Here is a 17,024-nt window from a genome sequence, read left to right on the forward strand (position 1 = left end):
AGCATTAAAATGATTTACACATATTTCCTGCCATTCTTTAATCTGTTCACCTTGGCTGTACCTGTAGAGCGCTTTTGGAGCTCCAGGGCAGCAGGCGGCGCTGTTGTTTTATTCTTAAAGGCGAACAGACGTGACGGAAGAGGGTCCTTCTGCATCCTGGGTTGGAGAAAGTTGACCTAAACAAACATGGAATAACGGCCCTGAAACATTTTCCTATAATTTCACCTGGGTCATCATTTCTGTAGATACCGAGTGAGTTTCTCAGCATTACAAAATGCGGCTCTAACTGGAAGAGAAGAGAAATTTACCCCGGCTCAGTGGCTGCTGTTGGAACGAACACGAGGTGAAAGTCCCTTCAAATTTAACCTAATTTTAACTACCTTTCCGCAGCGTCAGATGTACAATCTGATAAGATTAATCATAAATGCCTTATTCAAATCCTTATAATCCGTTTTTAAAATCGGGGTTGATTACGAAGACTTAGTATTAGCTATTTTTAGTGTAATTTAACCCAAAATGGATGCTCACGAGTCCCTTAGTACGCCTGTTTTAATGTGGGACAGCTAACGTTAAATTGTTAACCAAGGCATAAATTGCATTTAATCAAAGCTACTGTGGATCAGGTGCATGCCGAAGTTACTGTTAGGCTTTAGGCTTTTATATAAAAATGTAAAAGTCTCCTAGTATTGTGTGTGTAGTTTTGTAAAACTACAGAACGCCTAATTTGATAGAAAATGTAAATGAAATGTGGCAGTGTGTTTTTTTCCCCTACACATTAATATTACATTTTTAAAAAATAATAACACAATTTGATAAAACAAAAATATATTTTTATTGTTCTGTAAAGGCAATTAAAAAATTCTGATATATTTAAATGGAAAAGTAAAGAATATTTTTATTTTGAATTAAAGAACAGTTAATGTGGCTTATCATTGCAATATTAAATGTCAGTATAGTTGGGTTAAACAACCACATCAACTTCATCTCTGTTGTTTTCCCTATCCCTGCCTTTTTCTACAGGATGGCTTTTCCCTATGTGCGACTGTGTCCCCGGCACATGAGAGCAGGCCTTCAAGTCTGTTGGTATGCAACACTCAGCAAAGCATCCAGACCCCAGGAGAAGAGTGGCAGTGATCCGGTCTTCCAGTATGTCGGCCAGCACAAAAAGCCAACCCATAAAGTGTTTGTCTGGGGCTTCAGCTTCACTGGTGCACTTGGCATCCCTACCTTTGTAGTCCCAGACAGCGGCAGGAAGAAGCCCCGCAAATACCAGCTTACTCCTTACCGCCTGGAGACTGCAGAACAGGTAAAATCGGCCGGCAGTATGAGTCTTATGGGTTGAGCTTCTAAAGATTTAGTAATTGTTATTTAGGTGTAACTTCATAAAATATCAGTCAAATCAGGTAAACTGCTGCTGCCAGTCATACCCATGTCAACAAACCATTTTATATGTCTTAAGAGAGCTTTGTAAAGCTGAACTTGCTTTCTGTTGCTGCTGTTGCAGATCTCCTCTGCTGCCTGTGGTTACGGTTTCACTCTCATCGCGTCTCCATCCAAAGATGTGACCAAATTGTGGGGCATGGGCCTGAACAAAAATTCTCAGTTGGGCTTTCAGCGCACTCAGCACGACCGCCGTAAGACAGAAACTATTTATTTCTTTAAAGACAGTTTGAAGAACATTGGATGTGAAAGAAGAATGGCTATTGGACCCATCAGGTGATGGCGATGCTATACATTGTCTATATAAATAAGATGACCATCTGTAGCTGGTACGTTACTGTGTGAAGTCTTGTTTGAGGTTTCTTTTTTGGTAAGGATATATGTACAAGACAATACATGTGAACTGCATAGCAAGGAGGGACATAGCTTCTGGGCCTGTAAACTAGAGCCAATGCCAGAGTGCCTTAAACCTGCATTCTTTCTAATGGCCAGCAGGGGGCAACTGCTGTCTGCAAAAAGAAGCGGAGAGACAAGTAAAGAAGTACCCCAGAAATTAGGATAACTTTTACACAACTAAGGTCTGCAGTTAAGACAAATGCTGGAGGTTACATTTTGGGGTTGTACTGGGTCACATGATCCATGTGCTTAGTAGAAACTCTTCTAATGAGTTTGTGGTCTCAATCACTAGTTCCAAGACTTACTGAATAAAGCATGGTGTTCATTTTGTAAATTATGTTTCCCATGAGAGCCACCAAAGACTTTCTGGCTTCAACAGTTTTGCTTCTCAGTCACTGAAAGCTGCCAGAAATCAATTGAATGCTCCCACTGATTTCCAAAGAGAGGCTGTCTTGAGCAAGGGAGTTCTGGTATCTAGGGATCTCATGCATAATTGTGACAGGTGGAGCTTGCGTTGGTATCGGACTGTTGTGGTAAAGGGATAGCTCTACTTGAAGGGGAGGCGTTCGATGTACCCATCCATCTACGTCCCAACCCTCACCCATGAATGTAAGCAGCCAAAATGAGTTTCCTCCATAGGCTGGCTGGGCTCTTTAGTCATAGTTTGAGGAGCTCTGATGTTTGGAGGGATCCCTGAATAGAGCCGCTACTCCTGCGTGTTCATTAGGAAGCCTCATGGAGGAAAAGTTGATCATTGCAGTGAATTGCAACAAAGTTATTAACAGGAAAGTAACGGGTAATAAAAGCTATCCTACCATGCCTGTGATAAGAGCATCAGCAAAGAGGAGGCTTTTTAAAGATGTCTTTGCTTCTGTTTTCAATATCTTCTACTCCTGCTAATATATCGGGTCGATCTGAATGGCGAATACTGCAGTAAGTACCCATGCCCTCTTTAACAGTGACGTCACTGTTTTTACGTTATAAGACCATTGCAGCGACCATAATCGGCTCTCTAGGGTTACATTTGTGAGTCAAAGCTGCCAAGTGGCTGTAATGTGTAATTTGGAAAACTAAAGTGGTAACCTGCCATAAACTATATCCATCCTTTATATATCTACAAGGGTATATATCTATCCCATATAGTCTATGGGATAGAGCTGAGGAGTGGTCTTCTTGTGTTAGCACGGGGATATGTTGTGAGTGTGTTTCTTCCATGTGTCACATTCCATTTCACAGTGTTTCTCTAACAAGTTTATATTAATATTACTTAAGGAGCATCACTGCTATTTGTTCATGTGTCGTCTCGCCCTGTTTGTGTAGATAAGAGCTACGACTACGTGTTGGAGCCGTCCCCGGTGGCCCTGCCTCTCGTCGAGCCTCTGCAGACCAGAGTGGTTCAGGTTGCATGTGGCCGGGCTCACTCTCTAGTCCTCACTGACCGAGAGGGAGGTAAGAGACGCACACCTTCCGCACCAGCCTAAATCCAAACCCACAAAAAGCTGCGGAGCATGTCGCCCCCCCCCCTGTAGAAACCTTTCAGCCACCTGTCACACCATGTGTCCTTTTACATCATCCACCCACCGCCAACCAAAAATGAATTATTATCAGGCAGCTGTTACAGCTCATGCAGAAAGCTCATTAAGGTCTTCTGGTACATTCAGTAAATTAGCAGACCGATGTTCCAACAAGCGTTTTACTTCATTCAAATCCTAATTTGTGAAAAGGCTTTTTGCCACTTTTGGTTGCCAGCCAGAATCTTTTCTGTTTTTTAATTTAAATGGGCTTTTATTGTGTTTTGCTAAATTGCAGAGTGCTTTGTTGTGATGTTGTTTTAACTGGTGGTAATTTGCTGGTAAACATTTACTCCCAAGATTTGTGAGGCTAGTTTCTGACAAAAGAAAGATGTGTCGTGGCTAACACACAGTGCGATCTACTGCGGTGTGTTGTTTTAAAGGGTACTGCAGCTGATATTTTAGATTTTTCTGACATGAGTATTTATGCAGTTATCTAAATTACTTGTATTTTAAGTGGCCACCGAGTCATAAAAACAGCATGTATAAAATCATCTTGCAGGTTATGTTTCTGCTGTCCTTAATATCGCCTGTGTGACCAAAGCCTGGTGCACCTGTTTGCAGAGCATACAGAGCGTTTAATTCTGCAGCTGAAGTTAGCCAGACAGCTGTTCTGTCAAACTCAAACTATCTCTTTTTTAAACCTTAGTTTAAACAACATAGCAGATTGTTGTTGCTACTAAATGTAATCAAAGTATTAAAGTCAATAATCTTACAGCTTTTCATTGCATGTACTGCAGAGTCCATTAAAGCTTTTAAAAACAACTTTATCTAAAACACTTTGAGCTTCTCAGGTGTTTCTTTTTTATTTGAGAATCAGTTTTTAGTGAGGTAGAGTGGGACACATGCAATATATTGTTATGTAATATCATGTCTAGAGATGGACCGATCCGATATTACGTATCGGTATCGGTCCGATACTGACCTAAATTACTGGATCGGATATCGGAGAAAAATAAAAAATGTAATCCGATCCATTAAATATCACGAAAGCACCTCACAAAACTTGCAACACGCCGTAACTCACCTCAGAACGTTAGCACGTCGGAGCAGTATGCATCACGTGATAGAGCGGCTGTGGCATGCGGGACCTGTGGGTGGTCTGGATAGCATTTGGAGCTTTGCTAGCAACCCGGCATTTCATCTCCGACAAAGTTATCCCGAGAGAAGTAAAGCAAGTGTGTAAGTCCATCTCTGAATGTTTGTAAAGCATTCCTGCGTTAAGCTTAACAAGCGATATATGGAGCGACTGCCTCTTCTTGCTGCTACTTCAATCATGAAACTGCTTAATGATCAGCTGATCGGCTTTTCTGTCGCGAGTCCGTCTTTGTTTTTGGCCCACTTTGCACCAGAAAGAGGAAACCAGCGGCTGAACAACAGCAGCACGTTTAAGCTTGATAAGCTGTTGTTAGAATTTATTTAATATTACTTTCTACTCGAGGATCTTTTTCTACGTAGCTGACGCTGGTAACTGTGCAGGGGCGGATCTAGCAAAGTTTAGCCAGGGGGGCCGATAGGGCATTAACAGTGAAAAGGGGGCACAAAGACATACTTTTCTTTCTTATTCTCATTTAAAATGTCTAGCTTTTAATAAATAATTATCTGACACCCAAAGTTTTAATTTGATGCAAAATGAATAGAAGTCCATTACTGTATATAGTAACTATTAAGTATAATATATATACCCTAGTAAGCTATAGTACTTTTTCCTTTGGGAAGGTACCATCTGTGCAGTCTGCAATTTTGTTGAAGAAAGATGTTGAATCTATTTAATATTTCTTGAAAAATAATTGATTTCTGTGCATTTTTTTTCACACTGCATCAAATTAAGGTTGATTACGTGGATTAAGCATCATGAGGTGGAGCGTGAGGGGTGGTTCCCTATTTTTTATTTATTTATTTTTGTTGTTGCTGGGAGTTGGAACCCTATTAGTTAGGTTGCTTAATATTTACGCTAAGTACTCTTTAAAATACCAGAATAGGGAGGATGGTGTAGGTTTAAGTTTATTAGATTGATCAGTATTGCTGAACTATGAAATATTTTTTTTTGCATACAGGTATAACAGAATAGCTTTAGTGTAGTTGTTGTTTTAAACTTGAGTATGAACTTATACAAAATGCAGCAAGATATTTAAAAAACAGTTTTGTTGATTAAAAAACACTATATCGGATTCATATCGGTATCGGCAGATATCCAAATTTATGATATCGGTATCGGTATCGGACATAAAAAAGTGGTATCGTGCCATCTCTAATCATGTCTAAAATTTAAAAAAGAGTAATTCATTTACACAAAAATGACAAAAATTGGATAATTGAAATGTTTTAAAAATGTTAATAAATTAAACAATTAAATTCAAAACAATTTTATTTGTATAGTGCCGAATCACATCAACAGTCACCTCACAAGGTGGTTTATGTTGTATAGTAAAGACACTACAATAATACAGAGAAAATCCCAACATTCAGTGTCCCTGTTTGAGCAAGCACTTGGTGACAGTGGGAAGGAAAAACTCCCGTTTAACAGGAAGATGCTTCCGGTAGAACCAGGCTCAGGGAGGGGCGGCCGTCTGCCGTGACTGGTTAGGGGTGAGGGGAGGGAACAAAAGATACACTGTGGAAGAGAGCCAGAGATGAATAATAACTGATTAAATTAAACTAGTCTTAATCATTAATGTGACTTTACACGATGCGTTCTCGCACCCTCACACTCCTCTCTCTGTTCTGTCCTTTTCTCTAGTTTTCAGTATGGGCAACAACGCCTATGGCCAGTGTGGAAGGCGGATAGTTGAAGATGAAGTCTACAGGTGTGTCTTTCTGTATTCTGCTGTTGGTGAAATACACCAGCAATTTTCTGATGTCACAGAGAAACCAGCAGGTTTCGGCGATTTCATCTGGAAGCGTCTTTGGTCTCTATTGAAGCTTTTATTTTGGAAATCATATGAGACCGCCTTTTCGATTGAAGCCTATCCCAGGTGTCACAGGGCGAGAGGCTGTTTATCCTGCACAGGTCTCCAGGGCTAACACAGGAAGACAAACAATCATTCAGACTCACATTCACACCTATGGCTAATTTAGAATCAGTCGGTAACAGTACATGCATGGAGGAGCCACACAGGCCAAGGGAGGGCATGTAGGCTCCCCACATTAACCTGATAGCTTTTTCTGCTATAGCTGTAACTTATAGTTATAGTTTTCAAATGTATGTAGAAAACTGAAAATGTCACCTTGGGCTGTGACCCTCGCTTTGGAAATCACTGCTCTATCGAAAACTCCCTTGGCTCTTTGCCTTGGTTACACATGCTGGCGGGAGGTTAAAGGAAGGCTGGCATGCTGCTGCGATCTCCTAAAGGCACTGCTATGCTTGGGTGATGAATCTGTCATTTCTCTTTCTTGCGTTTCAACAGTGGCAGTCACATCATTCACAAGATAGAGGGCTTCAGCAGCAGGGTCATCCAGGTGAGTGCAGGCTGTGTCTGAGCAGTGATGACAGACTGTTTTTCTATGTCTCATTTCCCTCCCTTTCCAAACATTTGGTTGCTTCACATCCTGTCCAGATCCAGATTATTTTAAGCATGCTAACACCTGCCCAGTACGCGTATTAAAATGTCATTTGGTGCTGTTGCTACACTAATCACCTCCTCTCAGAAGTCCATTCATTAAATTAGTCTTTTTTTTCATGAGGTCGTTACTTGAATCTTATCTTTCCTGATGGATTAATTGAGCATTTGGCTTGATGTGACACCAACCACTGAAGTTAATGTGTGTTTTATTACTTTTTCCAGGTGGCATGTGGGCAGGACCACAGCCTTTTCCTCACAGAGACAGGAAAGGTGTTCGCCTGTGGATGGGGTGCAGATGGACAGACGGGTCAGTGCGCGTTGCATGTCATGAAACTCGGCATCCACTAACCTTGAACACCAAAAAATATAAAGAGAAAAAAGTGATCTTTACTACAGTGGACATTTCTGTTTCAGTAGAGTGGCTTTTAACATATAACATTAACAGCGATGTGTTCATACAGTTTAGTATATCAAAACAAAGTTATTGCCAAGTTTCTCTTTTTCTTGGGGGGGGGGTATACGACTGATAATGATACCAATGCTAGCAGTTATCTGCTTTTTAGGCACTTCAGGTAAAACCTGCTGGAGCCAACTTCAATCTCTGATTGTTTTTGAAGTTTTAGAGTTATAATTGGCCCCTGCCGTTTTGTTTCTAGGGAGCCAGAAAAGCCCTCATGTGGTTGAAAGGGTGGAACGTCAAGTTACCTGCTAATGATAGCCAGCTTATGACATTGGCTGATTAACAAGCTGCATCCATAAAAGTACAAGTGGCTACTTAAAGCTAAATAACAGGCTAACAAAACAGAAATAAGTTCACCAAAAACTGAAGCAGAGACTTACTGGATGATTTGTACCACCTAGCCAGCCTCTAGTAGCCATCAGATGAACTCCACGTTGGCATTGATTTTAAGCCCTGGTTGCTGCTAAATAACTTTTATTTGTAAGATTTTCACTTTTAATAATTTTCTGGAGACATTTGCTGACTGCAGCATCTCATATTCCAGGGCTGGGGCACCACAACATCAGTTCCAGTCCGGTGGAGGTGGGAGGAGATCTAGCCGGGGTGGAAGTGCAGCAGATCAGTACATATGGGGACTGCAGCCTGGCTGTTTCCAAAGATGGGCAGCTGTATGGATGGGGCAACTCCGAATACAGGCAGCTGGCCTTTGTCACACAGGCTACACAGGTGAGGGGAACTGATGGTGCCTGAACAGGGCCCGCTCATGTGGCTGGTTGAAGCCTCTGCCTGGTTCCATTTCCACCTGTCACTCATCTGTCCACGCCGTCAGAGCGAAGCAGCTCACTTTACTGTAGCCACTATTTTTTTCTTTCTTTTTTTACATTTTTTAGAACTGAACTGAAGAACAAATTTCAGAGAAATTTGTTGTTAAAGGTTCGTAAGATTGTGCCGACAAATAGTCCTAATATAAGGTTCAAGGTTCTTTATTTGCCACATGCATAGTTATACAAGTATAACACACAGTGAAATGTAGCCTGACACGCTCCTTGACATGTGCAAAAATTATATATATATATATATATATATATATACACACATACACACACACACAGACAGACACACACACACTGGGTGAATGTGCAGTAGTAGCAGCAAGCAGGTGAATTCTGTACATTAATATGAATAGACATCTGACTATTTTACAGGATAGACAATATAAACATATTTAAAATTAAAGGAATTTGAAATGTACATTGTGCCTTGGTTTAGAAGAGTCTGGAAGAGTCCTGACTCAGTCAATTATAGATGATGTGAGAGGGCGGGTGTGTGTGTTTAGGGTGTTAAGGCCGTCCTGTTGAGCACTGCGGGTGATCAGGATTCATAGAGTCCAGTAAAAAGGAAAAAGTTCACAGTGTGATGAATTATATCCTGTAGACTTCAAATCAAACAATCATCAGATGAAAGCCTAAAAAGTTCAACAGTGCCAGAAATGACGTTATTAGATCAGTTTTAAAGCAGCGTGTTAAATATGGAGAAAAAAGAGGAAAACCACAGAGAAGATTCATGGATGTAGTGAAGGAGGGCATGCAGAGAGTTGGTGTGACTGAAGGATGATGCAGGAATAAGGTGAGATGGAGGCAGCTGATTCGCTGTGGTGACCCCACAGCTGAAAGAAGAAAGAAAGGATTACTTTTAAAGCATGTGTGGGTCTGTCCCCACACATGCTCTTTCTGGCTGTTCCAAGTTGAGCTTAAATCCAAAGATGATCATGCTTTTGCCATCAGATGATGGTTGTCTTACAAAAAAACTTGCAGAATTAAGCTTTATCTCCTTTTATCGCTACTAAAGACACATGTTTATAGATTTGTGTTCAGTTTTCTTGTGTGTGTTTTTTCTCTGATAAATTGCTTCATAGCTTTTTTTTACTATTCACTCGCTGGGCCCACGTCCTCATTTGAGGTTTGACAGTGTTTAGTAGATAAAGGTGAATGACTTGGACATGAATTTAGCTGCGGTTTGGTGGAAGGCCTTGAATGGGACTGGCAGCGACTCCCTGGCCTTGCAGATCCCCATTTACTAAAAATAAGTGAAGAAGTTAAAGAATTAAAAAGAGGAGGGAGGGTGAGGCATGTAAACAAGAACAAACACCTTGTAGAACTGGGGGAATATATATAGATGAGAACCAGATGGAGCTTGTTTGGAGGTCTGGTCCCGCTCCTGAAATTCAGATACTTTTTCTCCATTAACTATGCTGACCATTAATTTTTACCTTTCATTTACTGAGTGTTTCTTCTGCATGTCTTATCCTGACCTAATGTCTGGCTTTCTGTTTTGAATTTAGTAATCTGCTTTTGTTTGCTGTTAAAACACTTTGTAAACCTGCATTTTTAAAGATGCTGTGTGTCACAAAGACTGAATTAATGTGCATTAATGTGAAGCTAAGCAGTTAACTCATTGCATTACATTACATTGCACTATGAAGCTGTTTTTCCATCAGCTGTTGAGCCCATCAGCTCTGAACTTTCCTAGAGCCTTGAGTGAGAACGCAACTTTCCACCGCAGTTAAATTGGACATTAAACGTCCTTTAACTTGCCATCTTCCTAGTACACAGTCTGAGAGATGTCAGATTAAGCCCATGTGAGAATACAGCAGGTTGTCTATTACCAGCTGGAGAACGATTCTGAGTCCTCCCTCCTGCACATTTTACACATGAAGCACTCTTTTCTAAGTCGCAGGAAGTAATTTCAGTAGAGAGAGGACTCTGACGCAGGCTGACTTGTCTTCTGCCTGTAAGAAATGTCAGCCTTACTCACAGTCTCCACTTGATTCTCAAAGCGTCGTCCAAAGTTGAGTATTTATGTGTAAATGCTACCTTTACTGCATGCTGCAGTTTGAATGCAGAACTTTTGCCTCTAACTGAAACTGTTTTTAGTCCTTAGATGTCCTCGGATGTCTAATCTCTTGGTAAATGATTTCAGGAACATATTTTCAATCAGATGTATAAAATTAGGACCAAAAAGGAACTTGTAGAAGTTGACTTATTGCCTTTAATGATTTGTTCATAATTCTTGGATGAGGCCAAGGCTTTGGGGGAAAAGACAGAAAGCACGTTGCAGAGAGACCAAACTCAACGTTTACTCGATTATTCATATAGATATATCTTTTATTCATTTTTCTTTTGTTTATTTTTCAGATGAACTCTCCTCGTCATCTCCCTCTGAAAGGCTGCGGAAAGGTGGTTCAGGCAGCGTGTGGAGGCACACAGGTGGCCATACTCAACGGTCAGTTCACACAATCAAACAGAAAAAATAACAAAAGCGGACGATTTGTGTCGGAAAAGTTTCCTTTACACTGTCTGGCTTGTAGGATTAAAAATGCATTTTCTAGTTTGAGTCTAGAGCAGTCGCTCCACACGTGGCCTCTCGGTAGCATCGCTCAGCACAGTTTTGGATGTCTGGCTTCCAGTTTGTTCCTATCATGTCTGGCTTGTTTGTTCATTTACCTTTTTGACGTGGTGGCAGACTGTGACTAACTGTTTCAGGTAAACATCAGTGTACCGTGCTAAAACTGAGCTTTTACTCATCCTTGGAGCGGTGGGTGGTTTGTTTCCGTCAATGTTGAGTCAACCGGCAGGCTGATTTCCAATAAATTCATCCTGACTGAGTGACACATTTCTGGTCCTATTTTTAGACATTTTTGGGGAAAAGTAGCTTCCTTCCACTTTTACTCAATCAGACTTGCACATTACATGTTAGATATAACACTCTTCATTACTGGTGATTATGAATGCAGAATGAAAGCTATATAAAACCTTCAGCTGTACATAAGTGATGATACTTTAACACGGGATCAGTATTACCCTAGGACCTCTAATCATGTGTAATAATTGTGGAGGTTGTTTGTGCTGCCATTTTTTGCCTTACATATTACTCCCAGTAAAGAGGTCCTGTGATCGTATTAACTGTTTAGTCCATTTTCCCATCTTCTATGCTCTACTCCTGAATAAAAAATAACGAGGCTGTGTTGAATATTAGGTTATAAAACTATAAAGTCTTGAAGCATTTTGGGTGAACATTCAGGGGGGTCAAAAGGTAAGATTCCTCTAGCCCGAGGGGACAGATGACATGTACGTTTCATTTAGTCTTTGGTGACTTTTAACATTTATCATGTGGCAGCTCTATAAAATGATGGTTAGGGTTTATGTGAATAAAGGCAGCTCTTATTTAAAAATGTTTAGTATCTATGTTCACTGCTGCAATACTACTAATAATAACCAGCTTGCTGTCTTCATCAGTCATGTTTTTGGTTCGTTGCTGTTGAGAAGAATCTGTTGCTATCTGTACCATTTCAGCCCTGCACACAGGACAGTAATCCTAACAGTGACCCGCTGACGGTGGGATGTCAGTAAATTCAAATAAAGTGGATACATTTAAAATAAATTACAAAAAACAGACATTGGGTGGTTGGGTGTGAACTTCCTGGACTTTCTAGTCAAATAATATTTTTGCTGTATAGAAGAGAGTACTGGGTCAGCTACACATTACGTCTGCAGGAGCTCCTCGATCATGGAGACCTATGCCATGAAGCTCGGTGACAGTTTTTGTGCTGATGTTAATGCCAGAGGTGGTTTGGACCTCTGCAGCAAAGCGTTGGAGACTTTTACGCACTCTGCGCTTCAGCACTCAGTGACCTCGCTCTGTAACTATGTTGCTAATTTGTGATAATGCCGCTTATGGACTGAGGACCAGGAGGGAAGAAACTCCAAAGACTGAACTGTAACAGTTACAGGACTACGCTTGCATTCAGAGAGCTCTTTAGAACGAGCCGTTCTGTCAGATAGTTGTAAAAGAATGGCTCGTAGTTTTGTGATATGTGTAGCTTTTTCTCCTAGTCGAGCTCTAAAGTCCAGTATTTGTGTGTCTTACCAGACAAAGGAGAGGTGTTTGTGTGGGGCTATGGTATCCTTGGAAAAGGCCCCAAACTGTCAGAGTCTTCGACCCCAGAGATGATTCCCCCGACACTGTTTGGACGGTCTGAGTTTAACCCCTCAGGTGTTGTGTCCAGGATCAGGTGTGGCCTCAGCCATTTTGCTGCAGTGACAGGTATGCGCACAGAAAAGACACAAACTCTCCACGTCAAATCAGCATCACATCTTGACCTGCACAGTGATGCTTCTTTACAATATTCCTGCCTTATTGCTCAGATTTCTGCTTTTTTTTTTTTTGAGCCCGGATAAGAAATGGAAGAATAAAACTCGCAGTGCAGTCGTTGCAGTCTCAGGTGCTTAAAAAGAGGCGGACGTGCCCGCTGGGGGAACAGTTTATCGCTGAGTCAGGTGATGCAGTGTGTTTATGGCGCTGAAATGAAAAAGTCTGTCTCGTCTTGTTTTTGTCGCTGAAACACTGGACTGGAAACATCTCTTTTGTCAGGTTTTATTAGTCCGAGGCTGAGGCTGGAACCAGCCAACGGCACTAAAACTTCAGACTGAGTTGTTCTCGTTTCCTAAAAGCATTCATTGTTTTTTGGAGTTTAGTGAGTAAAAAGGTAACTTGAAGTTATTGTAGGGAGGACCAACTGCATTTGTGAAAAGAGACGTTAAGACTCCAGACGGAGCTGCGTAAAGCTGAGTGAATAAATCTAATGAATCAAAGAGGTGAGGCCACCAGCCTGAGATTTCTGAATACGCTGCACTGATCTGACCATTGTCAGCCTGACCTTTATGACTGCACTGCTGTGTCAGAAAGGTGCTCTCTTAATCCAGAAGGAAGTCTTTAACACCAGAAAAACAAGCACAGTGGCTCAGTGGTTAGCCGCTCCCTCAGAGCATAAAGGTCCTGTGTTTGATTCCACAGAGAAAAGCCCGGGGTGGTAGTTCAATCTTAAGTGTGTATATAAAAAACACTGTTAGAATGTAACATAGGGAGGGACTAACAGTAAGTAGGTCTTGATAAGTATTAACTTCTACCTACTCTCTTTTGGTCTTGAGACCAAAACAAGCAGTATAACAATACAGCTCAGTGTTTCTACTTCGTAAAGCCGTGCTACTGGAATCGAACAAACCCATCAGCACGACTCTTTAGGCTCACACTTTAGGAAACATATGAAGCACTGGGAGCTCATTAGCCAGACTTTGCTTTATAACTGAAGCGCAGAAATTTTCCCTTAATTGACAGAAACTGTAAACAAAGCAGAAAAGTTTAAATAGTGAAGAAAAACAGGAAGATTTCTTTCTTTTTTCCTTTTAATTGAATACTGCCAATAAAAGATGATCAATGTGTTACTGACTTCCTTTGGTGTATTAGAGGCTACAGGTGACGTCTTCCTCTTCTGGAGTTTTCACAAACCATCCAGAGGTCTGAATGGTTTGGTTAAATTCTCCAAAACTGACCGAAGTGCTCGCTAAGAACTAGTAACTGCCTTTTAATTAATTCAGGGCCCGTTACGCTCTGATTTCAGCTCCACCTTTGGTGCTTCAGTTCATCTTCTGGTTCAAACATTCTGATCGGATGCGTTTGAAGAGTAGGTGGAAAGGGCCTGAACTGTGTAGCTGAGACGAGCACATTCAGGGTGTCCACGGTTCATTAGCTGAAGTTGAATATCAAGGATATGTTTGGGAGTTGTGTTATTTTAAGTGACAAACCTCTTTCTCATCTGTGGATATTGTATCATCGGTGGCTTGTGTGTAACCTTTTAATGTAGTTTTTCTATCTTGAAGCATTGGCAGTGCAGATATCGTTGGTGTTCGTGTTTATGTCTTCGTTGCATTTGCTGCTATGTTGCTGGGTTTTTGTTTGTTTTTGTTTTGTTTTTTTTACCGGAAAGCAATGCAGGAATCTGCATCATCAACCATGTGCACAAAGTCTATTTTTTCTTAATCTATATTCTATTTTATTTGGTATGTCTTTATTATTGTACAGTACTTTGGTCAACAACTGTTGTTTTTAAAAGTGCTATATAAATGAATAAACTTGAAACTTGTTGTTATTACATTACTGCTCCATGCTTCATCCTTCTAATCTGTGGTCACAGCTTACTGATATTTATTTTATTATTATTTATTTAAATGTCTGCTTCTCAGATCGGGGTGAGCTCTTCGTGTGGGGGAAGAATGTGAGGGGTTGTTTGGGCATCGGGAAGAAAGACGACCAGTACTTCCCGTGGCGGGTAAGACACCGATTCAGTATTAGTCATCCAAACAAAGAGAAAACCATGCAGCTGAGCGTCTATTTTTGACCCACTTCTTCTTCCTTTGGATCAAAATAAATGCTTTTTCCATATACTTGTGTCATCTGTATTCTGGGGAAAATTTTGTGTGCTTTAAGTAGAAAAAAGTACGGTTGTCTGTGTGTGAAGGTGTTATAAAATATTCGCTACCTGTATGTGCCCTGTTGAGATTTTCAATTTAAGTCTGCAGACTTCTATCAGCACGTCCTCTCAAGACATTTTAACAGGATTGTGTAGAGCTCACACTTCTTGTCAGTGTTGCACATTGTGAAATCCTGGGTCACGTACAAAAGAAAGAACATAAATAAACCCTCTGTCCTCGCTGTATGTGCAGTAAAAGCACAGAAACTGCACGTCTTCCTTCCTTACTTCCTTCCATTTTATGTTGTTGTTGACTTCCTTCTTGTGGGTTATTTTTCCACCTCAGGTGACTGTACCAGGCCAAGTGGTGGATGTAGCGTGTGGCGTTGACCACATGGTGGCGCTGGCGAAGTCCCTCCTGTGAGCCTCCTGTCCTCACCAGCGGTGGATTAAGCCTGGATGTTTGGGCCGAGGCCTCCCGCTGACCCCCGGCTGCCCCGGAGAGCCGACTGGAGGCTCGGTGTGGAGCGGCGAAGCCAGCTGCTCTCCACAGGCGGTGGACCCGGTCACGCGCTGACGTCAGCGGAGGGCAGAGCGGATGATTGCGCAGCAAACTTCCACTGACACTGCTCACTTTATTCTTTATTCTTAAGGTCATGTGGGAAAGACATCCAAGCCTCATTTTATCACAACTAGAGCTCAAACGAGTCGTCAGTTAATTGATTATTCAGTGACGCTGTGGTGGGAAAAACAGTGAATCTTTCTGTGAAAATTTGCTGTTCTTAAGAATACACTGAACATATTTGGCTTCTGGATAAAATGAGACATTGGATGTGGTCACTGTGGACTAAAAACTGAACTTTTATCGACTAAACAGCTCTTCTGCACACAGAGTGATTATAAAAATAAACTTTAGCTGCAGCAGTATTCCTATTGTTTTGTCCCTGTCACTCGTGTTCTCACCAGCTTCGATGTGGTTCTAACTTTAATTTTCTCTCACGTGTGACTCATTTGCTGCCACACTGGAGAAACAACAGGAAAATGTGGCCGGTGAAGCGCGCCATCGACAGACGGTTTGGGTTTATTTCAAACATTATGCAGCAGCGCTTTAAATCTCTGCGGCACGATAAAATATTTGTAAAACACTGCAGCTGTTGAAAAACCAATGACAGCAAAACAATCCACAGAAATGATTATCTCCCTGCCAACTGCAAATAGAGGTGAAGGCACTCAGCCCGAGGGAGAAAACAGGTTTCGAGGAATCAATTTTACAACCCGAGCTCCCGTGTCATCGGTCGCGCCCGCACGTTCTGCATACGCAAGATCTACAGCAACTACAATCGTGTCGCGCTGACAGGGTGAGAGGATGCTGATTGTAGGAGTGTTGGGGCTGAAAAGTGGCTGCTGATGGCTGTAAAATGAAATAAGAGGAACAATTTGCTTAGTTGTTTATGTTGTGTCTGCTTTTCCCGTGAAAATCACTGAATGGCAAAGAAGCGATTGGCTTTTTATATCCTAAATCAAAATAAATTCACTTTTAAATAAATGTACACATCAGTTTTTTGTTGATGTATTAGACTTAAAAACCTCTTCATTTCTGATAACTTCTATGCAAATTTCTTCACAAAAACTCTTCATATTTTTCTCATGTATGAAATGTTACAGTGGTGGTTGCTCATAATAAAAGGCCAGAGTTTTAAATGATGCAGTCTGCATATGTGTAGAGCTTTCCTGGGAGCTTTTTTCCTATTCTTGGAGGTCGTGGAGAGGCAGCGTTGTCATGCGGTTTATGGTTTGACCCTTCTTGACCACTGGGGCCTTTCTATGTAGAGTTTGCGTGTTCTTCCTGTCCCTGTGTGGGTTTCCTCTTGCAGACCGAACGCATGCTTCTTAGGACAATTGGCGATTCTAAAATTGACCAAAGTGTGGACGTGAGAGTAAGCGGTTGTCTTTTTGTTAGCCCTGTCTTTGTAAAAGGCTGGCAACCTGTTCGGGAAGCACCCCACCTCGTGTGTGACAGTTTTATTTGTATTTATATTGCGCCAAATCACAAGTAACAGTCACCTTAAGGCAGTTTATATTGTAAGGTAAAGACCCTACAATAATACAGTGGAAACTCCAACAATCATATGACCCCTCCCTATGAGCAAGCGCATTGACGACAGTGGGAAGGGAAAACTCCCTTTTAATACGAAGAAACCTCCAGCAGAACCAGCCCTGGGGAACGGCAGCAGTCCGCCACGACCAGTTGGGGACAATGGGAGGAAGACATACAGCTGCTGCTGGGT

The 17,024-nt window shown here is 41.5% G+C and overlaps 1 protein-coding gene across 1 annotated transcript; it reads left to right on the forward strand.

The window, feature by feature from the left end:
• Positions 1 to 131: 131 nt before the first annotated feature.
• On the forward strand, positions 132 to 15,663 carry rcc1l (RCC1 like). The gene is made up of 12 exons (XM_085289796.1): positions 132 to 343; positions 1,021 to 1,306; positions 1,505 to 1,634; positions 3,157 to 3,285; positions 6,148 to 6,214; positions 6,815 to 6,866; positions 7,193 to 7,277; positions 7,975 to 8,156; positions 10,625 to 10,712; positions 12,360 to 12,533; positions 14,510 to 14,595; positions 15,083 to 15,663. Exons 2-12 carry the CDS (start codon positions 1,022 to 1,024, stop codon positions 15,158 to 15,160), a joined length of 1,356 nt encoding a protein of 451 aa, XP_085145922.1. The 5' UTR covers positions 132 to 343; position 1,021; the 3' UTR covers positions 15,161 to 15,663.
• The last annotated feature ends 1,361 nt before the right edge of the window (positions 15,664 to 17,024 follow it).

The sequence above is a fragment of the Mchenga conophoros genome, linkage group LG10, assembly GCF_057382185.1.
Source record: "Mchenga conophoros isolate Kocher_MC1m ecotype Shallow Benthic linkage group LG10, M_conophoros_male_GT1.1, whole genome shotgun sequence".
NCBI lineage: Eukaryota > Metazoa > Chordata > Actinopteri > Cichliformes > Cichlidae > Mchenga > Mchenga conophoros.